The sequence below is a fragment of the Temnothorax longispinosus genome, chromosome 9, assembly GCF_030848805.1.
Source record: "Temnothorax longispinosus isolate EJ_2023e chromosome 9, Tlon_JGU_v1, whole genome shotgun sequence".
In the NCBI taxonomy this organism is placed as follows: Eukaryota; Metazoa; Arthropoda; class Insecta; order Hymenoptera; family Formicidae; genus Temnothorax; species Temnothorax longispinosus.
The window spans coordinates 19,875,041-19,892,290 of record NC_092366.1 but is presented as its reverse complement, the minus strand read 5'-3'; the positions used below and the strand labels follow the sequence as shown (position 1 = coordinate 19,892,290).

General features: G+C 42.8%; 2 protein-coding genes and 1 long non-coding RNA gene across 9 annotated transcripts; 1 reads left to right on the top strand and 2 right to left on the bottom strand.

Moving 5' to 3' along the window:
- Positions 1–29: 29 nt before the first annotated feature.
- Positions 30–3,431, bottom strand: LOC139819525 (RNA transcription, translation and transport factor protein-like). Of its 5 annotated transcripts, none has more exons than XM_071788926.1 (7): positions 3,255–3,401; positions 2,828–2,937; positions 2,536–2,683; positions 2,127–2,258; positions 1,592–1,813; positions 1,334–1,432; positions 30–1,240 (listed from the first exon to the last, which is right to left on the bottom strand). In XM_071788926.1, exons 4-7 carry the CDS (start codon positions 2,185–2,187, stop codon positions 873–875), a joined length of 750 nt encoding a protein of 249 aa, XP_071645027.1. In that variant the 5' UTR covers positions 2,188–2,258; positions 2,536–2,683; positions 2,828–2,937; positions 3,255–3,401; the 3' UTR covers positions 30–872. The 5 variants fall into 5 exon arrangements, with proteins under 5 accessions (XP_071645027.1, XP_071645025.1, XP_071645026.1 ...); XM_071788924.1 differs by having other exon boundaries at positions 2,127–2,236; XM_071788925.1 differs by lacking the exon at positions 3,255–3,401 and having other exon boundaries at positions 2,127–2,236; positions 2,536–2,731.
- Positions 3,432–3,544: 113 nt separating this feature from the next.
- On the top strand, positions 3,545–16,574 carry Ranbpm (Ran-binding protein M). Of its 3 annotated transcripts, none has more exons than XM_071788911.1 (8): positions 3,545–3,969; positions 9,552–9,934; positions 10,385–10,572; positions 10,812–10,924; positions 11,137–11,484; positions 11,853–12,176; positions 12,486–12,669; positions 13,214–16,574. In XM_071788911.1, exons 1-7 carry the CDS (start codon positions 3,762–3,764, stop codon positions 12,617–12,619), a joined length of 1,698 nt encoding a protein of 565 aa, XP_071645012.1. In that variant the 5' UTR covers positions 3,545–3,761; the 3' UTR covers positions 12,620–12,669; positions 13,214–16,574. The 3 variants fall into 3 exon arrangements, with proteins under 3 accessions (XP_071645012.1, XP_071645010.1, XP_071645011.1); XM_071788909.1 differs by having other exon boundaries at positions 3,548–3,969; positions 11,137–11,568; XM_071788910.1 differs by having other exon boundaries at positions 3,554–3,969; positions 9,579–9,934; positions 11,137–11,568.
- LOC139819536 (uncharacterized) lies at positions 6,450–9,583 on the bottom strand. Its single transcript, XR_011733753.1, has 3 exons — positions 9,204–9,583; positions 8,781–9,020; positions 6,450–7,363 (listed from the first exon to the last, which is right to left on the bottom strand). It is a non-coding gene; the product is annotated as an uncharacterized lncRNA (long non-coding RNA).
- Positions 16,575–17,250: the final 676 nt, after the last annotated feature.

The following is a 17,250-nucleotide window of genomic DNA, read 5'->3' as shown; positions in this document are numbered from 1 at the left end:
ATATGGACGTATATACGTTTACAAAAAGATCATTTGTGAAAAAGATCATTTATTGATATTATGTACAATTCATAATTTGTTTTCTATTCAGATGTGCTGTATAAAATTACGTTGTAACAATTATGCGACCAATAACATATAACTTTTCCAACAATCTTTTTTAAATCCTACGAGATATGTATTGGATTCCAAAATAAATAATAAGGTGACCAAATAATTACAAAGAAATAAATTTATCTCGGCGAACAATAGCCTGTACACATTCGCGATATATATATATGTTATATATTAAATAAATTTATATTTTACGCTTTTAAAGAATACATTTTTCATAAATATAGTCCAATTATATTATAGAGTATTTGGACTTTTATAATAATAAGTAACGCGGAACAAATTAATTTTCCTAAGAATTTGACACGCTCACCAGGAATTATAAACAAGTCAGAATTCAATTTATATTTATTGCTTCATATTCATTATGCTCTAATGTGATGCGATTAAAATGTACTACTCTAATGTCTCCAGTATTTACGTATAAATTAATAGCATTATTTTCATTTGCACATACTGAGTATTTTTTGTTACACTAGCAAATCTATGCTTATACATATTATGCCGATTTTATACAAGAGAGACAGATGTTACACTGCGTTTCTTTGCAAAGTTGCGACGTATTCACAGATTTGGCACAAAGTTAAAATATAATAACATTTAAATTATACAGAGATCTCGTTTTATAGTACAAACGTTTTTCATTTGAGATTGCTTTGAGACGTGTACGTGACATTAAATATCCTGCTAATTTGATATATATATTACTCGTTCAAGGTGTCAAATATCTTCTAGAATATAAAACGTCAACGAGCGATTTATTTGCCAACTTTTCCTAATTTGGTGTCAGTTTTCGGGTTAGCCGTTATATTTTGCACAGCGACTATTGTCTCATTGATTTTTGTTTGAAGATTTCTGAGATCTTGAATGTACAACAGGGAGAGACCTTTGGCGGCATTGTCCAACATTGCGTCGCCCATGTTAAAGCCAGGCCCAATAATCACTTTCGTTTGGGATTTACCCTTGGTGTTCAAGGCATTATTAGGTTGTTTAATCGCGTCCGCGTTCAACTTGTTACACACGAGTTTGCTGCACGCTTGTAGCGTTACGAGATGATCAGAATGTTTCGGTACGTTCAGTAGCTTGGCTATCGAATTAACTCCGTTCTTGAAAGCGTCACTATCAACTGAAAAAAGACAGAAATGCGAGATTTAGATTATATTTTCACATATGACGTATCTCCCTGCATGAAATATTGTACGACGCAAGATATACTTACAATCTAAATTATCTAGAGGATTTGTGGACTTGATACTAGGCACTTTTACCTCTTTCTTGTCTTTTGCCTTACTCCCTACGACTTGCTGATACTTCTGGCCTGAAAGAATAAATTAATATTTTTAAATTCTATCAATATTTTAATGTTTATTAATTAGACAACTGAAACGATTGTTCAAACTTTACGAAAATTCACAATTTATTGCAAATATGCCTTTTGAAGTTTTAGTTCTGTCGTTTTCAGATAAATCCTACTTACAGTCGTCTTCAAACTCGAGCCAAACAGCGTATCCTATGAACCATTCTAACTGATCGATCTCGTTCTTGGTTATCGGACACTTGATGTCATTGCAGTACTTTTCGAAAGCGTTCGGCCATTCCGAGGAGGTGATGTCTCTCAATTTCTTGCGATCGTCTATGGTGTAATGACGTATCTTCTGATCTTCCAACCATATAATCACCTTTCTGAAGTGCTCAGTATCTGAAACGTTACAGTTCCTAAGAAGCTTCCTGTCCAAATGAGAAGTATATGATGCAATAACAAGAATTTTTGCAACCGACGAATCAATCAGACCGCCAGATCACGTCGAGAACAGATTTTAAAAGTGTGTTTGCTACAAAAATGTGTGCCAGCGGAAATATGACGGAATCTATTAACAGAATATAACGGCAGATTGACCATGGAAATTGAACAAAATCTGCCGTTTCGTAAACATTTAAATAATGCATTTAAATATCGTAAAATTATTTTGACATCGCACATAGGTTATGACATGTGTCAAGGAGTCACTCACTGTTTCCGTTGACCTTATCCCATTCCAAGTAGCCGAGCGCCTTTAATCTTCTCTCGAACATATTAATTACCCGCGGTGAGAGATGGACGAACGCGCTTCCCAAGGAATATCTGTAATTATTTAGAGTACGCGCTGCACCTCGATATCAATTGCTGCGTTCAGCCGATACTCCGCTAGCCTAGCAATCGTGAATCGTGAGCAGTCGCTCGTTTCCTCTCCTTTTAATCCATTGGGTCAAAAGAGAGGAAACGAGCGAAAACGAGCGACTGCTCACGATTGCTAGGCTAGCGGAGTATCGGCTGAACGCATCCAATAAAATTATGCTGCGCTGCACCTCGAATATCAGTAAAATTATGCTGAGCATAATTTTACTGATATTCGAGGTGCAGCGCGTATTCTAAATAATTACCGGAATATCTTCGCAGGGTGAAAAATCGTGGTGGAGCAACGCCAACTCGTTCCCCGGAGTCGAGACGCGCGAAACCTAACCTAACCGTTTTCGCGTGTGTGGCGTGCCAGTAGCTAGTAGCGCCGCGGTCCGAACAAAATGACGGAATCTATTAACAGAATATAACGGCAGATTGACTATGGAAATTGAACAAAATCTGCCGTTTCGTAACCATTTAAATAATGCATTTAAATATCGTAAAATTATTTTGACATCGCACATAGGTTATGACATGTGTCAAGGAGTCACTCACTGTTTCCGTTGACTTTATCCCATTCCAAGTAGCCGAGCGCCTTTAATCTTCTCTCGAACATATTAATTACCCGCGGTGAGAGATGGGCGAACGCGCTTTTCAAGGAATATCTGTAATTATTTAGAGTACGCGCTGCACCTCGATATCAATTGCTGCGTTCAGCCGATACTCCGCTAGCCTAGCAATCGTGAATCGTGAGCAGTCGCTCGTTTCCTCTCCTTTTAATCCATTGGGTCAAAAGAGAGGAAACGAGCGAAAACGAGCGACTGCTCACGATTGCTAGGCTAGCGGAGTATCGGCTGAACGCACCCAATAAAATTATGCTGCGCTGCACCTCGAATATCAATAAAATTATGCTGAGCAGTAAAATTATGCTCAGCATAATTTTATTGATATTCGAGGTGCAGCGCGTATTCTAAATAATTACCGGAATATCTTCGCAGGGTGAAAAATCGTGGTGGAGCACCGTCAACTCGTTCCCCGGGGTCGAGACGCGCGAAACCTAACCTAACCGTTTTTGCGTGTGTGGCGTGGCGTGGCGTGCCAGTAGCTAGTAGCGCCGCGGTCCGAAGGGGGGCGGGTCGCGCGGCGCGAAGCAGGTGGTACGCTCGTCTGACGTCTATCCGCCGCTCGCTTCACGTTCACGGCGCGTTCACGCTGCCTGGCAAAGTGCTGGTGAACCGTCCAACCAGTGACCACGTCCAACGTCCACGGGGGTATTGCGGTGGGACCAGGAGGGACGCGAGGCGAGGCGAGGCGAGGCGAGGCGAGCGGAGCGAGAGAGTTGCGCGTGCGAAGTGCGCAGCGGGCACGCTCTCGCGTCCAGGAATCGCGGAGCGGAGAGAGCGGAGCGAGCGCGGAGATCGCCAGATCGCATTCGCGGCACGGCACGGTGTGGGCACTGGGCCAGAGCGGGGCGAGTGGGGCAGCGCGGATGACAATGATGGCCGCCACCAGCGATGAACGGAGTGTTATGGAGCCTGGGAAGACGAATTCGGGGCAGAGCCAGCCCGTGGACCGGCTGAAGCTGCTCTATCCGATGGTGGACGAGGAGAAGACGCCGCTGCCGCGCTCCTGGAGCACCAAGGACAAGTACAGCTACATCGGCCTGTCGCAAAACAATCTTCGCGTTCACTACAAAGGTACGTGGGTAGCCCGTCAGCGCGCGCGACCTCCGCGCGCGCTCTCAGAGACCGCGACGACGATGCGCCTCCGTCGTCGCGGCCGCGTGTCGCGCGTCCTCGGCGACCGCGGGGGAGGCGGCCCCCCTGCGTTGCCGCGGCCTGTCCGGACGCCCGTGCCCCTGCGGCCTCGTGTGCCCGTGGATCGGGCTGCTCCCGGGAGCAGGCACGGTCGATCGATTGAAAATGGCAGGGCGCTATTTCACCGTGTGTCAGCGACCTAAACAAAGGAATCAGCTGATCAGTCAGCCAGTCCCCCCCGCGGTCGGGCCTCTGCGCGTCGCTGCCGTCGTCGTCGTCGTCATCGCCCCGCGTTCGTCCCCGCGGTCGATCCTCGCGGATGCCTCCTCGGAGGGACGCTTACGTCGGGGTTTCCGTCGATGCGTCTGGCAGGGAAAAGAAATGCCAGAGGGAGAGGGAGGGAGACAGGGAGATGCGTGGAGAGAGGAACCGAGAGAGAGAGACGAAACACGCAATGTCAATGACAGCCGACGTGAAAACGATACTCTCGTGCCGCGAGCTCGTCGCTCGATCAAATCCTCGCCTCGAATTTCCCCCCTCCGTCCGCATCGAATTTCGCGTCGACATAGGTACAGGGTGTCTCGCTCTCTAAAATGTCAAAATTTAATAATAAAGATCGTCTCCGGAATCCAAGAGGCAAACTACTATCTACCCCCCCTCTCTCTCTCTCTCTCTCTCTCTTTTTTTCTTAATATCGAGAAGATGACTAGGCGCGCAGATCTGAGGGTAAATCGAGTTTTCACAGCGGGGATCGCTAAATAAGCAAAGAGCGCTCTCCGGTTGAATTGCAGAAGCCGGAGCTGCTGCGTCAGCAATTTGATACGGAGACCTGATCGCCGAGATATCCAATGGCGGAAAATGGAGAGACGCGCCGCGCGCGCGATGTTTAGTCACCGGATTATCTCGCTATCGGAACCCCCGATCTCTCCCGTCGGATCTCCTCCGTCGAGAGGAGGCGACCGGTCATTAAAATTCGATAAAGCGCACCGTCTGTGCACGCGTCTTTCTCAGGCGCGGAGCGCTCCGCGCATTCAAATCCCGTGGAGTTTCTTCTCTCCCTTGTGAACGGGGCAAGGCAAGGCTAAGGCTTCTTCTTTTCTCTCGCATCGAGAGTCAACGATGCCAGAAATGGCGAGGGCTCTTTTTTCTCGCCTCTTTGCGCTCTCCCCCCTCGTTATATACAGCCCGTGGCATCCTGGATTCCTCGGCGTGTGTGCCGCAAGCTCGGCCGCAACGTAACGTATATATGATGGCAACGGCAACGACGACGGTGACGGCGGCACTTATCTACCTCCCTCGGTGCACGGAATAAGAAAAGTTAAAAGGCATTTAAAACGTAAATGCGCGCTGTATCGGCTTCGGGCCCGAGCGCTCACGCTCGACGAACGTGACGTGTTCGTGCAGCGAACGAAAATATTGTTTCTCCTTGATCCGCGCGCACGAAGATTGTTGGGTGGAAGCGAAGCGAGAGAGAGATAAACAATCGTCGCGCGTTTGTTCGATTACTTCGCGAGCGAATGATAATAATGCCGATGGGCAAATTTTTAACGGTATTTCCTTTCCTTTCTCGATCCGACAATTTCCCGATTTATATACACGCGAGCCGATTCCTTTGTATTTATTTTATTACTAACGAGAATATAGAACGATAACATCTGCATCGTTATGCATTAATTGATTCGTGCGAGAAAAATCGTCGATTTATGAAGCGAAATGAAAATTAGATTGTGTTTTTGTTTGTTTTGTAATGTATTTTAAACAGATTGAACATTGGAGCGCAACTATTATTGACTATATAATAATATATAATATATTATTATAGCTCCAATGTTTAATACATTATAAAATATCTAACTATTATTAACTATATTATTAACAGAATAAGGCTCGCTATAAATATAAATATATATTTTTTTTTCCATAAAAAGTATATAATACGGCAAAGTTATAACACGTATTACGAAAGTCAACGTGAAATCGTTAAAATTAGTTTGTCAGCATATGGATATCTTCAAAGGAGTATTATCATTGTTCATAAGATAAATATTCGCCGAGTAGTGTGATTAAGCAGTCGCGATCACTGTTAGAATTCTGACTATTGTGACAGGGAAAGCGTGAGCCGCTGAGAAGTTGCAATGTTACAATACGCGCAGCAGACATGAGGCATAAATGCGCGCGTATACTCGACCCTAGCCGTACTGCACGTCGATAACATTCGTCGCTCGCGAATCCTTTAATTTAACTTCGATCGTCGTCGCTTCTGAGGTTCCACGGAGCCGTAGAAACACGTCTTGGATCAGACAATTTCAGTTTGCAACACAAATATTTCAGCACTTCCAAGTTTTCAAATCAAAATTCCGTTAAAACAAATTCCACCTGAAATTAATTAGAAGATATTTTACTTGGCTTATATGTGTTTTTACAATTAAAGTACATGTGTGATTCATTGTATTTATTCATTATAATGCAAATTTGAAATTGTTAATTAACACTAGAACTACCGAAGATTAACCTATATATATTATATATTTCAAAAGAATCAAAATAAAAAAAAGAGAAAATAAATTTATAAAATTAATTATGTTCATATTTCAATAAAAGTCAGAAAATTTCAGAAAATGTGATGCTTTAAAAAATGAATAATTATTTTCCAAAAATGTCAAACAAGTCATTTTGACCCCCTCCGTAGTTCTAGTGTTAAGCCATATCGGATGAGAGACACGGCAATATTTCCGAGGCATCTGCCAATAAAATAGAATAATTCTACATGCAGTAATAATCGTGAAATCATAAAAATATAAATGCAATTACGCTCAACTGCCACGCATTCGAGAACCCCTTGTATTATTTCGTTGCTAATCATGACAGACGAAATTGTTGTTGCGAGCGTCCAGACCTGAGCAGTTTACAGGTAAACCCGTGATGAAGCATTTCGGGCGAGAAATTCGATGCTCGAGAATCGACCGCAGCCGTGGGCTCTCCGGGCTATGTTGGTTGTGATCTGCTGCCGAATGCAGATCTGTTTACAAATCCGCGATTCAGCGCAACGAACGAGTGCACGTGGCCTCCCTTGGATGGGAGTGCCTTGAGAAAGCGGAAGGCCGACGTCGTCACTCGCAATAGTGCATCTACCGTTAGCCGTTAACTCCTCTCGTTTTCCCCGCACGCGTACACGTATCGCTCTTTGATCCCGTAAACACGAGCCGACCGGACTTCGTCTTCGTCGCGCTCCTCCTCAGGCACTTCCTTCGTCTTCCAGTCTCTCGAGTTTACGAGCTGACGATCATAAAATGCTCCGTCTTTTGCGAAGCTCGACAGATTCAAAAGGCCGTGTCTGTAAACATTAATTATGCACCGGAGTTAATTAGTTCAATCTATGTTTCTTTCTCAAGGTATTGAACTTCCCAAAATTAAGAAAATATTTCGAAAACGTATTTTATTGATCGTTTCGATTCTCTAAGCTTATTATTAATTTATTATTAATTTTTATAATCATTATTGCAATAACTTATCTAATTATTCAACACAGTAATCAAAGATAAAAGCTTTCTTTTCCTTTTTGTATTCTTTATACTTTATATCGGTAAAATAGCATATGTCGCATATTACGCGTATTCATTAATATTCAACTACTTATTTACATATCAAAACTGATTTATACCTACTCATGCAAATGAATATATTCCAATTCTATGCGCGAAATAATGCGTCGTTACATTATTATCTATATATTATTTTACAAAATAAATTCTGGCATTCGCGCAAGTAGGTACCTCGGTTCTTTGTTTCAAAATGAACCAGATATTGAGATATAAGAGAAACATACTGACGCTGATATTACGTCAAACGGTATTACGTGATTACAACAGCGTTCCTGGAGACCGTCGTTTGCACAAAAAAAAGAGGATTCTTTGTTTTATCCTCCGTCGCTTTAATGCCTCGACAGAAGCTTCCGAAAGCTATATAAATAATGCTCGGAGCAGACAGATACGGGATAGATATGTATTACGTTGATGTGTAAGGGTGGGAGACATGCGACCAACACTTGGAAACTCATAGATCACGGATCGCGGATAAGCTTGTAACGTTGCATCGATGTGCCGCGCGGCGATGACCTAATGCCCTACTTACATCTGCCTAGGTAAATCATGTCTTTGTGTGAATCAATTTGCAGCTTCGTGACGTACGCAGTTTTCACGGCAGTGGGCAATTTTTCGCGTTAATTTCGCTCAGACCGTAGGAAAGACGTTAACGTCGAAAATTACACAACGGAAAGTCGCGCAATAATAATTCAAAGACTTAAACTTCAAATCGCCGACAAATCAACGTTCGATTTTGTTGAGAAATGTACACCTGCATAATAATATCCCCCGAGAATATACCCGTGTAGCGCGCGCGACTGCGATATCTCGTTACATAAGCGTGCGCCGAAGGTCCTCTACTTATGTTAACCATTTTCCACAGGCGAAAGTTGCTGCCTAAAGTATGTATTGTTTATCGCCATCGCGCGCCGGCATCACCGTGACGCACCGAAAAATATATCGTTCGCGTGACGACTTACGATGCGTAAAATTAAAAGAAAAGCAAAAAAAAAAAAACCCTGACCATTTCACTCGCGGCGACTTCGGCGTTTCTCTAGATCACGCCGCTTTTCCTCGGGTAGGCGCTAATGTATGCAGCTTGAAATCAATATTTCACGTTGTATCCAAGGCACATAGCGTATCTCGAAGGTGACCATAGTTCTCGCTTACCTTTATCTTGACACGTAGACTTACGTGTTCAGCCAATTTGATTAAACTTGCTCCAGCGAGCGCGTTACAAATAGAGAAAAATATATAGACATGTAAGATATTGGATTCTCCTTCTTTCTCAAGGATATATTTCCAATTTTAAGTCTCTTTACCGTCACCTTCATTTCCCTTTTCTATTCCATTCATAGATTTTTTTTAAGTGTAATTGATGGAAGTCTGCAGCTTTCAAAACTAGAATTTCTGAAAACATTTAAAAGAATTTTATCAATTAACTCTTAAAATGATGAAATAAAAATGAAAAAAATAAGGATTGTATTTAATTTTCTTGAAATTTCTGGATAGTATCTTAAGTAAAATATGAAATATTTATTTTTTATGATAATCTTACTTTTACATGTACAATGACAATAAAAACAGGCTTACACATAAAAAAAGAGTACGAGAATAAATAATCTTTGCAATTATATTTGATAAATCTCTTCCGTGTACTCTAACGTAATTTGATAACTACACGTTATCCTACAGAATGGTGGACGAGTAGGCAGGAAGATATGTATGAACGTATGGTATTCGTCCTTGCATCTCTCCGTCGTTGCACGACGGCCTTGGTTTTAATCTCAAGCAGCAGATACATCCCACTCGCCAAATATGTCTTCCTCTCTCCGCCCATCCATCTCTGTCTCTCTATTTTTAATATGTTTGCCCTTGTAACTGAAATTCTCGTACGATACAGGATACCTATAGTCTTCGGATTCACCGATTCCTTTAAAGAGAGTCGGGGCCGTACTCTTTTTCCAGGTTACGGCAAAACCCACAAAGACGCTGCCAGCGTTCGCACAACGCACTCGATACCGGCTGCCTGCGGCCTGTACTACTTCGAGGTGAAGATCGTGAGCAAGGGACGCGACGGTTACATGGGCATCGGCCTCTCGGCCTCAGGCGTCAACGTAAATAGACTTCCCGGTTGGGACAAGCATTCATACGGTTACCACGGCGACGACGGCCACAGTTTCTGCTCAAGTGGCACCGGGCAACCTTACGGCCCGACCTTCACCACCGGCGACGTGATCGGCTGCGGTGTAAATCTCGTTGACAACACCGCCTTCTACACGAAGAATGGCCATCACTTGGGCATCGCCTTCACGGACCTTCCTGTAAGCCATTCACCGCATCAATAATATAAACGGGAGAAAAAAAATAGTGCTTTGTTCCGAAAGGGACAGTCGCGGGTAAAAAACGGAGAAAAAGGGATCAAATGTCCTAAATCCCATGAGAACACGGGCAATTTCTCTCTTTCTCTCCGCACCTTTCTCATTCTTTCATAAATTTCAGTTATATATATTATACATTAATTTCTTCCCTCTGTTTCCCTGTTTTTTCATATCTTTTCTTCGCGCACGAGAACTTATTTGTATATTATTTATCAAGATCTTTGACAAACTTCACAAATACAGGTCTCAAATCATTTCGTAATAAAAAGTATAGATTTTAGAATTTTCCTGATATTGATAAAGTAGCGGAAATTGATGTATATTACCGAATCGTGTATCATTCGTGTATTAGATATGATGGAGCGAAATTCTACCTAAAATTCGCTTTCGCAGCCCAATCTCTTTCCGACGGTCGGTCTGCAGACTCCAGGCGAGGTGGTGGACGCAAACTTCGGACAGTTGCCGTTTGTCTTCGACATCGGGGACATGATCAACGAACTGCGCGTACGAACGAGATTACAGATCATAAACTATCCCACGCCAGACCACGGCCAGGGGCAGTGGCAGGCGATTCTTCACAGGTACATATACGACCAGAAAGCGAGACGGGGACCGGGTGCGTGATTCCACTCCCTTCGTGGTTGCTTTTGCTCCTCCTTCGTTTGTCATTGTTGTCCGTTAAGATCCTCCTTGATTTGCGAGAGTTCTTCCCAAACGCTTGCGCGGATAAATCGAGGAAGTTAGCGGGGAAAAAAATCGCCACGGACCAATGTTCGCGGTATCTCTCGAGAGTTAACGAAGCTATGTACGAATTCGACAGAATGGTGTGTACGTATCTCGTCCATCATGGGTATCTCGACAGCGCCGAGGCATTCGCCAGCAGCACGGGTCAGGTGTTCGAGGAGGATTACAACTCGATCAAAAATCGACAGAGTAGGTATTTGCTCGTCGTCGCCCATTCGTCGGGGTTGTCACTCTTCCGAAAGCAGCTGAAACACCAAGAGAGAATAATAAATAAATGTGAAGAAGTTACAAATATATTATACAAGTACTTATTGCACTTAGAAATTTGAGGAAGAATGATGACTCCGCTCGTCGATTATTAAGCTTGCATTTTTACACTGTGATTCGACAATGATTTACAGGGGTTATAAAGTTGATATTGTCTGGTCGTATCGGTGAAGCGATAGACACGACAAATCGGTTATACCCTGGTCTTCTCGACCGGGATCCGGACCTGCTGTTCGCGCTCAAGTGTCGCCAATTCGTGGAAATGGTGAACGGCAGCGACTCGGAGGTCTGTCAGAACGGCAACCCCAATCAGACCAGTGTGATACAATCGACCAAAGCGTACGTGAAGTCCGCAAACCCGGCCGGTACCGTGGAAGAGATGAATATCAATAATACGATAAACGGCACCAGCCCACAGTTCGTCAACGGTCAGATAGAAGATGACGTAGAAATGGAGGAAAGCAGCGTCACCGGCGTGAACGGTATCAAGAACAGTAACGGGTATCAGAATGGTAATCTGGACTCGAATGGGTACAAGTGTCAAAATGGGGAAGATGTAGATATGGGTGAGATCTCAATATAGTTGATATCACCAATAGTTTGAGAATAGATTATCTTCTAGATAAAACTAGATAAAATTAAATCAATGTCTTACGAATTAGACAGTAGATGAACGAAAATAAGTAAGATAGTTAAATAAATTTAGAGATTTAACGTTGTTGAATATAGATGCGCATAATAAGTTTAATTATGGTCCTTTATAAATTGTCTAATAAATGGCCCGTTTGTCTACTGTCGGTTTACATTTATCGAATAGAACGTGGTTCTTAGAATAGACAAATATTTGCAGAAATCGACAACAGTGCCAATCAGAGTCAGCAGCAGAGCAGTAACATCGCCGATGTGACTGTGACATGTAACAAAAGCAACAAGAAGCAATTGTGCGGTGGTAACAAGCAGGCGATCGAGAAAATGTTGGAATTCGGCAAACAGTTGTACTCGCAGTCGGTGCATCTGAGACAGCAGTACGGAAAGAACGAGAGCAATAAGAAGATGCTGCAGGACGCTTTCAGTTTGTTAGCGTACTCCAATCCGTGGAATTCGCCAGTTGGCTGGCAACTGAATCCTCAAGAAAGAGAAACGGTCTGCGCCAGACTGAATTCTGCTATTCTTGGTAAGAGAACAAGCATGTTTTCGCAATGACGTGAAAAAAAAAGACGGTATGTTTGACGTCTGTGGACCAAATTGCTCTGCAAGAAGAAATGAAATGAAATTACTTTTAAATTTGTTATCATTAATTAATGATTTTATTTTATTATCTTATTATTTATTTGTATCTTTTTAAATTCTATTCCATCACTCAACTACGAGCAATTTGAGTTCGAGCAATTATGGCAATTCTCGAGGATTGAATCAGAATTTTGATTGTCAATGTAATTGACAATGATTGTCAATCTAACGTTGCGATTATTATGATTAACAGAGTCTAGTAACTTATCCCGTCGGCCGCCGTTGGAAGTCGCAGCATCCCATGCTAGGGAGCTCGTTCGCTTGATGTCGGCTAATGGCCTAGGGGCCTGCGGATTTGCAGTAGTAGATAATATTATCCAATATTGACGGTGCCTACCTCTGCTGCCACGTCCGCCTCTTCTACCAGTGCGAGTATGGTGAGTAATATTCGTTTGCATTCGCGCGAACAAGATCGCGAAATTACCCGGATTGATTTATCGAAAAATCGTACGCTCGCATATCTGTCTCTGCCGAGAATGAGGCATGTACGAATGATTGACGATAAGAGCCGGTCGATCTAAAGAAGAGGAGAAGTAACGCGAGTTTTATAATTCCCGTATTAATGAGATTTAGTTTGATTAAAGAACAATATGTGTCGTGAAAAATCTCTCGAAATAAATTTATAAAATAAAATATTTAAAAAGTGACATAAATTTTTCTTCTGTAGAATAAAATGTTTAAGGAGTGAACTCTCTTCTAGGTAAATAACGCGGATTTTCCTTTTTATCTAGGTATGGAAACTCCATACAAAGAAAGATTAAGGTAGGAAGTGCTCTGTGCACTACAGTTCGAAAATTGTTTCGGTATCAAGCGCGGCGATTCCATCCGTTATTATAGTACTTACCATGTCTTTCCGTATCTCTCTGATATGCATGTGAATCTTCTCGGTCGCAAAAAACACTGAGAGAAGGAATCTTGTAGGATGCAGAGGCGGAACGTGGAGCAGATTGTTCTGTTAACGCAGCAACATCGCGATGTCGCGTGCCTCTTCAGCTAGAGCAGCCGGATTCATCGGTGCCTTGGCTCGATCTCACACCACTGACACGAACATACAAGGTGAACGCTCAGACCTGCCAGCCAAAATGACACCTCATGAATTTTTAGCTTAAATCGGATGGACGGTCACTTTGGATAACTACTACGCCGACCAAGAACGAGAAGCGGCAGTTGACGATGCTGATCCCCCGTTCCCGGTGGTCGACCGCACATTGTACCGTGATCGACCGTGTCACGTTTTTGACATTGTTGTGACTATTTATATGATTTTCTGTATCCTTTTACTTTTTTTCTCCTCTTTTTACTTTCTTTTGTTTTTTTTGACCGACGCCAATACTTCGTTTTACGATCCACTCGGATGTTTATCGCGGCTAGCGCGTTACCTGGATGTTACGCGGTGTCTCGTTGATAACCGCGATAATTCGCGTATCGTTAGTTAATAGCCGCAAGAATTGTGCAATATGACGATTCCACGACGCAATAGGAGAGAGAATAACCGTTGTTGTGTTGTTGGTGATGAACGGAGGTGGAGATCGTTTCATGCGAAAGTGACGCTTCTGTGATGCTGTCGTTCGTATCGTCATGCAGCCGAGATTCCCGCGTTAGCTCGCGTATCGCGCGGCGCACCCGGAGGGGGTAACGTGTAATCAAATTCATTTGCATTTAAAACGCGAGTTGTGTCCAGGCGTATTTAATAACGGAAAAAAAATCAATCAAACATCCAAATCTGACTAGATGTAGTCGAAATTCGCTGATGGTTAGGAGGGGAGGAGTAATAAACGTTATACCTTGCGCTCTGTTCGCTTCGATAAAAGGAAAACGGAAAGAAATTCACCGCACGAGCCGAACTAATCTTCCGCAGTTTTAACGGTTCTATTTAATTTTTCGCTTAACGCATCCTAACGATAGAAAATACTTTCTTCCTTGATATTATTTTGACGAATCGGCGCGAAGATTACTCTTTGTATCTTGATTTTCGTAATTACTCTGGGAGCGGCGGAAGCATGTTCATTTTAGAGATGGATGACGTCTTACGTTTATATAAATAGTTGCGAAAAACAAAAAAATCTGTAAACTTAACTAAGAAACGATCTTGTACTCTATATTAAGTAATTGTTTTTTATATGCGACATAGTATATTATTATATTATATATATTATTAAAGAAGAAAAAAAAAGAAGAAATCACAAATAAGAAAAATCGTATGCAGCTAGGCGTATAAGCGTGCGTTTAAATACAATAATTTACTACATATACTATATTAATTAAAATAGAATTACTCGAATTAAAATGATTTTTAGTGTTATTGTTTTATGTACTATAGATAGAGCTATAATATGAATATGTGCGAATACAGCAATGATTTGGCCAAGATGGTTTATAAGTCATTTTGTTTCACGTCGCACATGTTGTTGTTATCGCGATTATCCCGTCAGGATCTTCGTGTAAATTCACCTAAAAAAAAAAAACGATCTATTGTACAAGCCGGTCGAAATTGATTTTCGGGACTGATCGTCATTGTTGTTTCGTGATCTGTTAGAGCATTCGTTTTTGTTGCGCGACCGGCGATACATTTGACGATAAAAACCTGCTCATTCTTGTATCGGATTATTCATCGAGAGACCTGCTCAGTAGGATCGCCGGCGTCCTTGTCCCTGGACACTTTCGTTTGTGCACCCATATCCAGTCGTTGGCTCCCGAACGTCGTTTTGCCCCTTGCCTGCCTTCTCTAAGTCTTTCGACGATATTTTCAAAGTGCATATATTTTAGGTAATAAATGATACATTGTAATATACGTATATACATACATATATGTGCCTATTTAACGTAACTTTATTTTCGTTCTCGCTTGATTAACGCTCACGCAAGCAAACACGTGCGTTTACCTGCGTAATACGTTCGACACGCATACGGTGTCACGCCGCTTTTCCGTTTCTCCTCCGAAGATCGTCAGCCTGGCGCGCCAAGAAAAGGCTGGTTGTTGGTATCGTGTCGGTATTCTTGTATCAAGCACGTCCGCGATGAAGCGCAGAGGGGGATGATGTTTCCCTCTTGTTTCCGTAACGAGAGGGATAAAATGCATATGCGTGCGTAGGGTATGCACCAATCACGTCGTTCACGTCGAAAGGTAGTAAATGTTTACTCGATGGGACTTCCTCGAGGTTTTCTCTCACTCAAGCGACTCCTGCACAAGATGTTGTTTAGCTAGCGTTGTACGACAGCGGTGACGTTTTAAATAGGGAAGCGGCAAACACTTTCTCGCTTTTATCTTTAACTTTCGAAGGGACTGTTCGCACTTGAAACGCGATCGCACACGCACGCGCGCGTATACTCCCACCCTCTCCCCAAAAGGGATAACGTCGGCGGCAATCCCAGCTCTGTTCTCCAGACTTCCGCACGACGAAGATAAAATGTCGCGACGAAAATTAATTCTCATCGATTAACCCTTATCCGGGTGGTCCATTTTCTAAAGGCAAACGGGTAAACGTATATTTTTTCTCTCTAAGAGTCTCGTAAAAAAAAATATATATATATACACGTATGTAAGATATATTTATCTTTATATAATCAAAGACTACATGTATAAACTTACGAAGTTAGGAGACATATTTTTAGGGGGTAACTTAAAATTTCGAGGAATTGAGAGCTTGCCCGGATACGAGTTAAATGCTGTTCAATTAATCGACTTTAAGCACGGAATGTGTTGTAAATTCGCAATACTTTGTTTTCGCTGACGATACTCATTTATGTGCGTATGTACGCGCGCACGTGCGTGTGCGTATATGTACACAGTAAATATACATATATATAAATATTAAATATATATCTATGCTACGCTCTTTTTTTTATATATATGACAATGTAATTGTAGTTCTCATGTACGAGAGTACGAAGTATATATATCTTGGATCCAGTTTTCGGGGGAAAACCGCAGTGGCGACGGCCATCGAATTAGTTATTTCTAAACTCTGAGTATATGTTGAAAACGTATTTTAACAATAGAAAACGTTATTTTTATACGTGTACGACGTAGTTTGTATCAAATGAAGCTGCGTGTGTAAACGAGAACATCGTGAACATGTTACAACGTGTGTAGAAAAAAAAAACATATGCGGGGGGGAAACAAACAAAAAGAAATATTTCAAACATTTTGTCGTCGCTATAAGTTCTCCGATGTTAGGAGCTGATATGTGCAGGGTGATTCGGGGAGCGGGTCTGTGCGCGCGCGCGCGCGCGCGCCGGCGAAACACTCTGTATCCACGAATAAAACCAAATCGAAAGTTCATCCTGTCAACCGTGTTTTTTAGCAATATATTATGTAATAGCGAGGAGGAGAAGGGAACGAGAGAGGAGGGGAGGCGAGAACTCCCTGCGGCGCGTAGACGATAAGAGCGACGTGCGATATTCCGGAAAATTATAGCATAACGACGATCGAGGCTGCTGTGCACGTCTCTTCATTTTTTTTCCTCTTTTTTTCTGTCTTACTGATTAAACGTAGCGGTATCGTATCGTTTTTTTGTTTCGCGTGGCTCTCGAGAGCGAATCCCCCGGCCTCTCGAATCGCGGCGGCTTCGAGGCACGGGGGGGGGGGCGGGGTGTGCCCACCTACCCTCGGCTACCCTTATGAGCTTTCGATTTCGATTACGGCGGCACACAGGCTGTGCTTCTGACATTTCAGAGACCCGAGTGTGTAACACGCCGAGTAACCGTACGGTGTGAATAAGTAAAGCACACGCGAGCGACGGCTTGACGGAGAGGCGTCGAATCCCTTAAACGCGGGGATCGAAGTTCGGTGTGTAATTACGACGAGACGTGGATTTTGACGTGGCTCGAGCGTAGACGAGGCCCTGATTCGGCGATTTTTCCAACGGTCCACTCTGTCCCGGAGGGCTTTAATTGCCAAATCCATATATATCTTTCTCGCTTAAATGAGATAACGGAGATAATCGCGGATTAAGCTG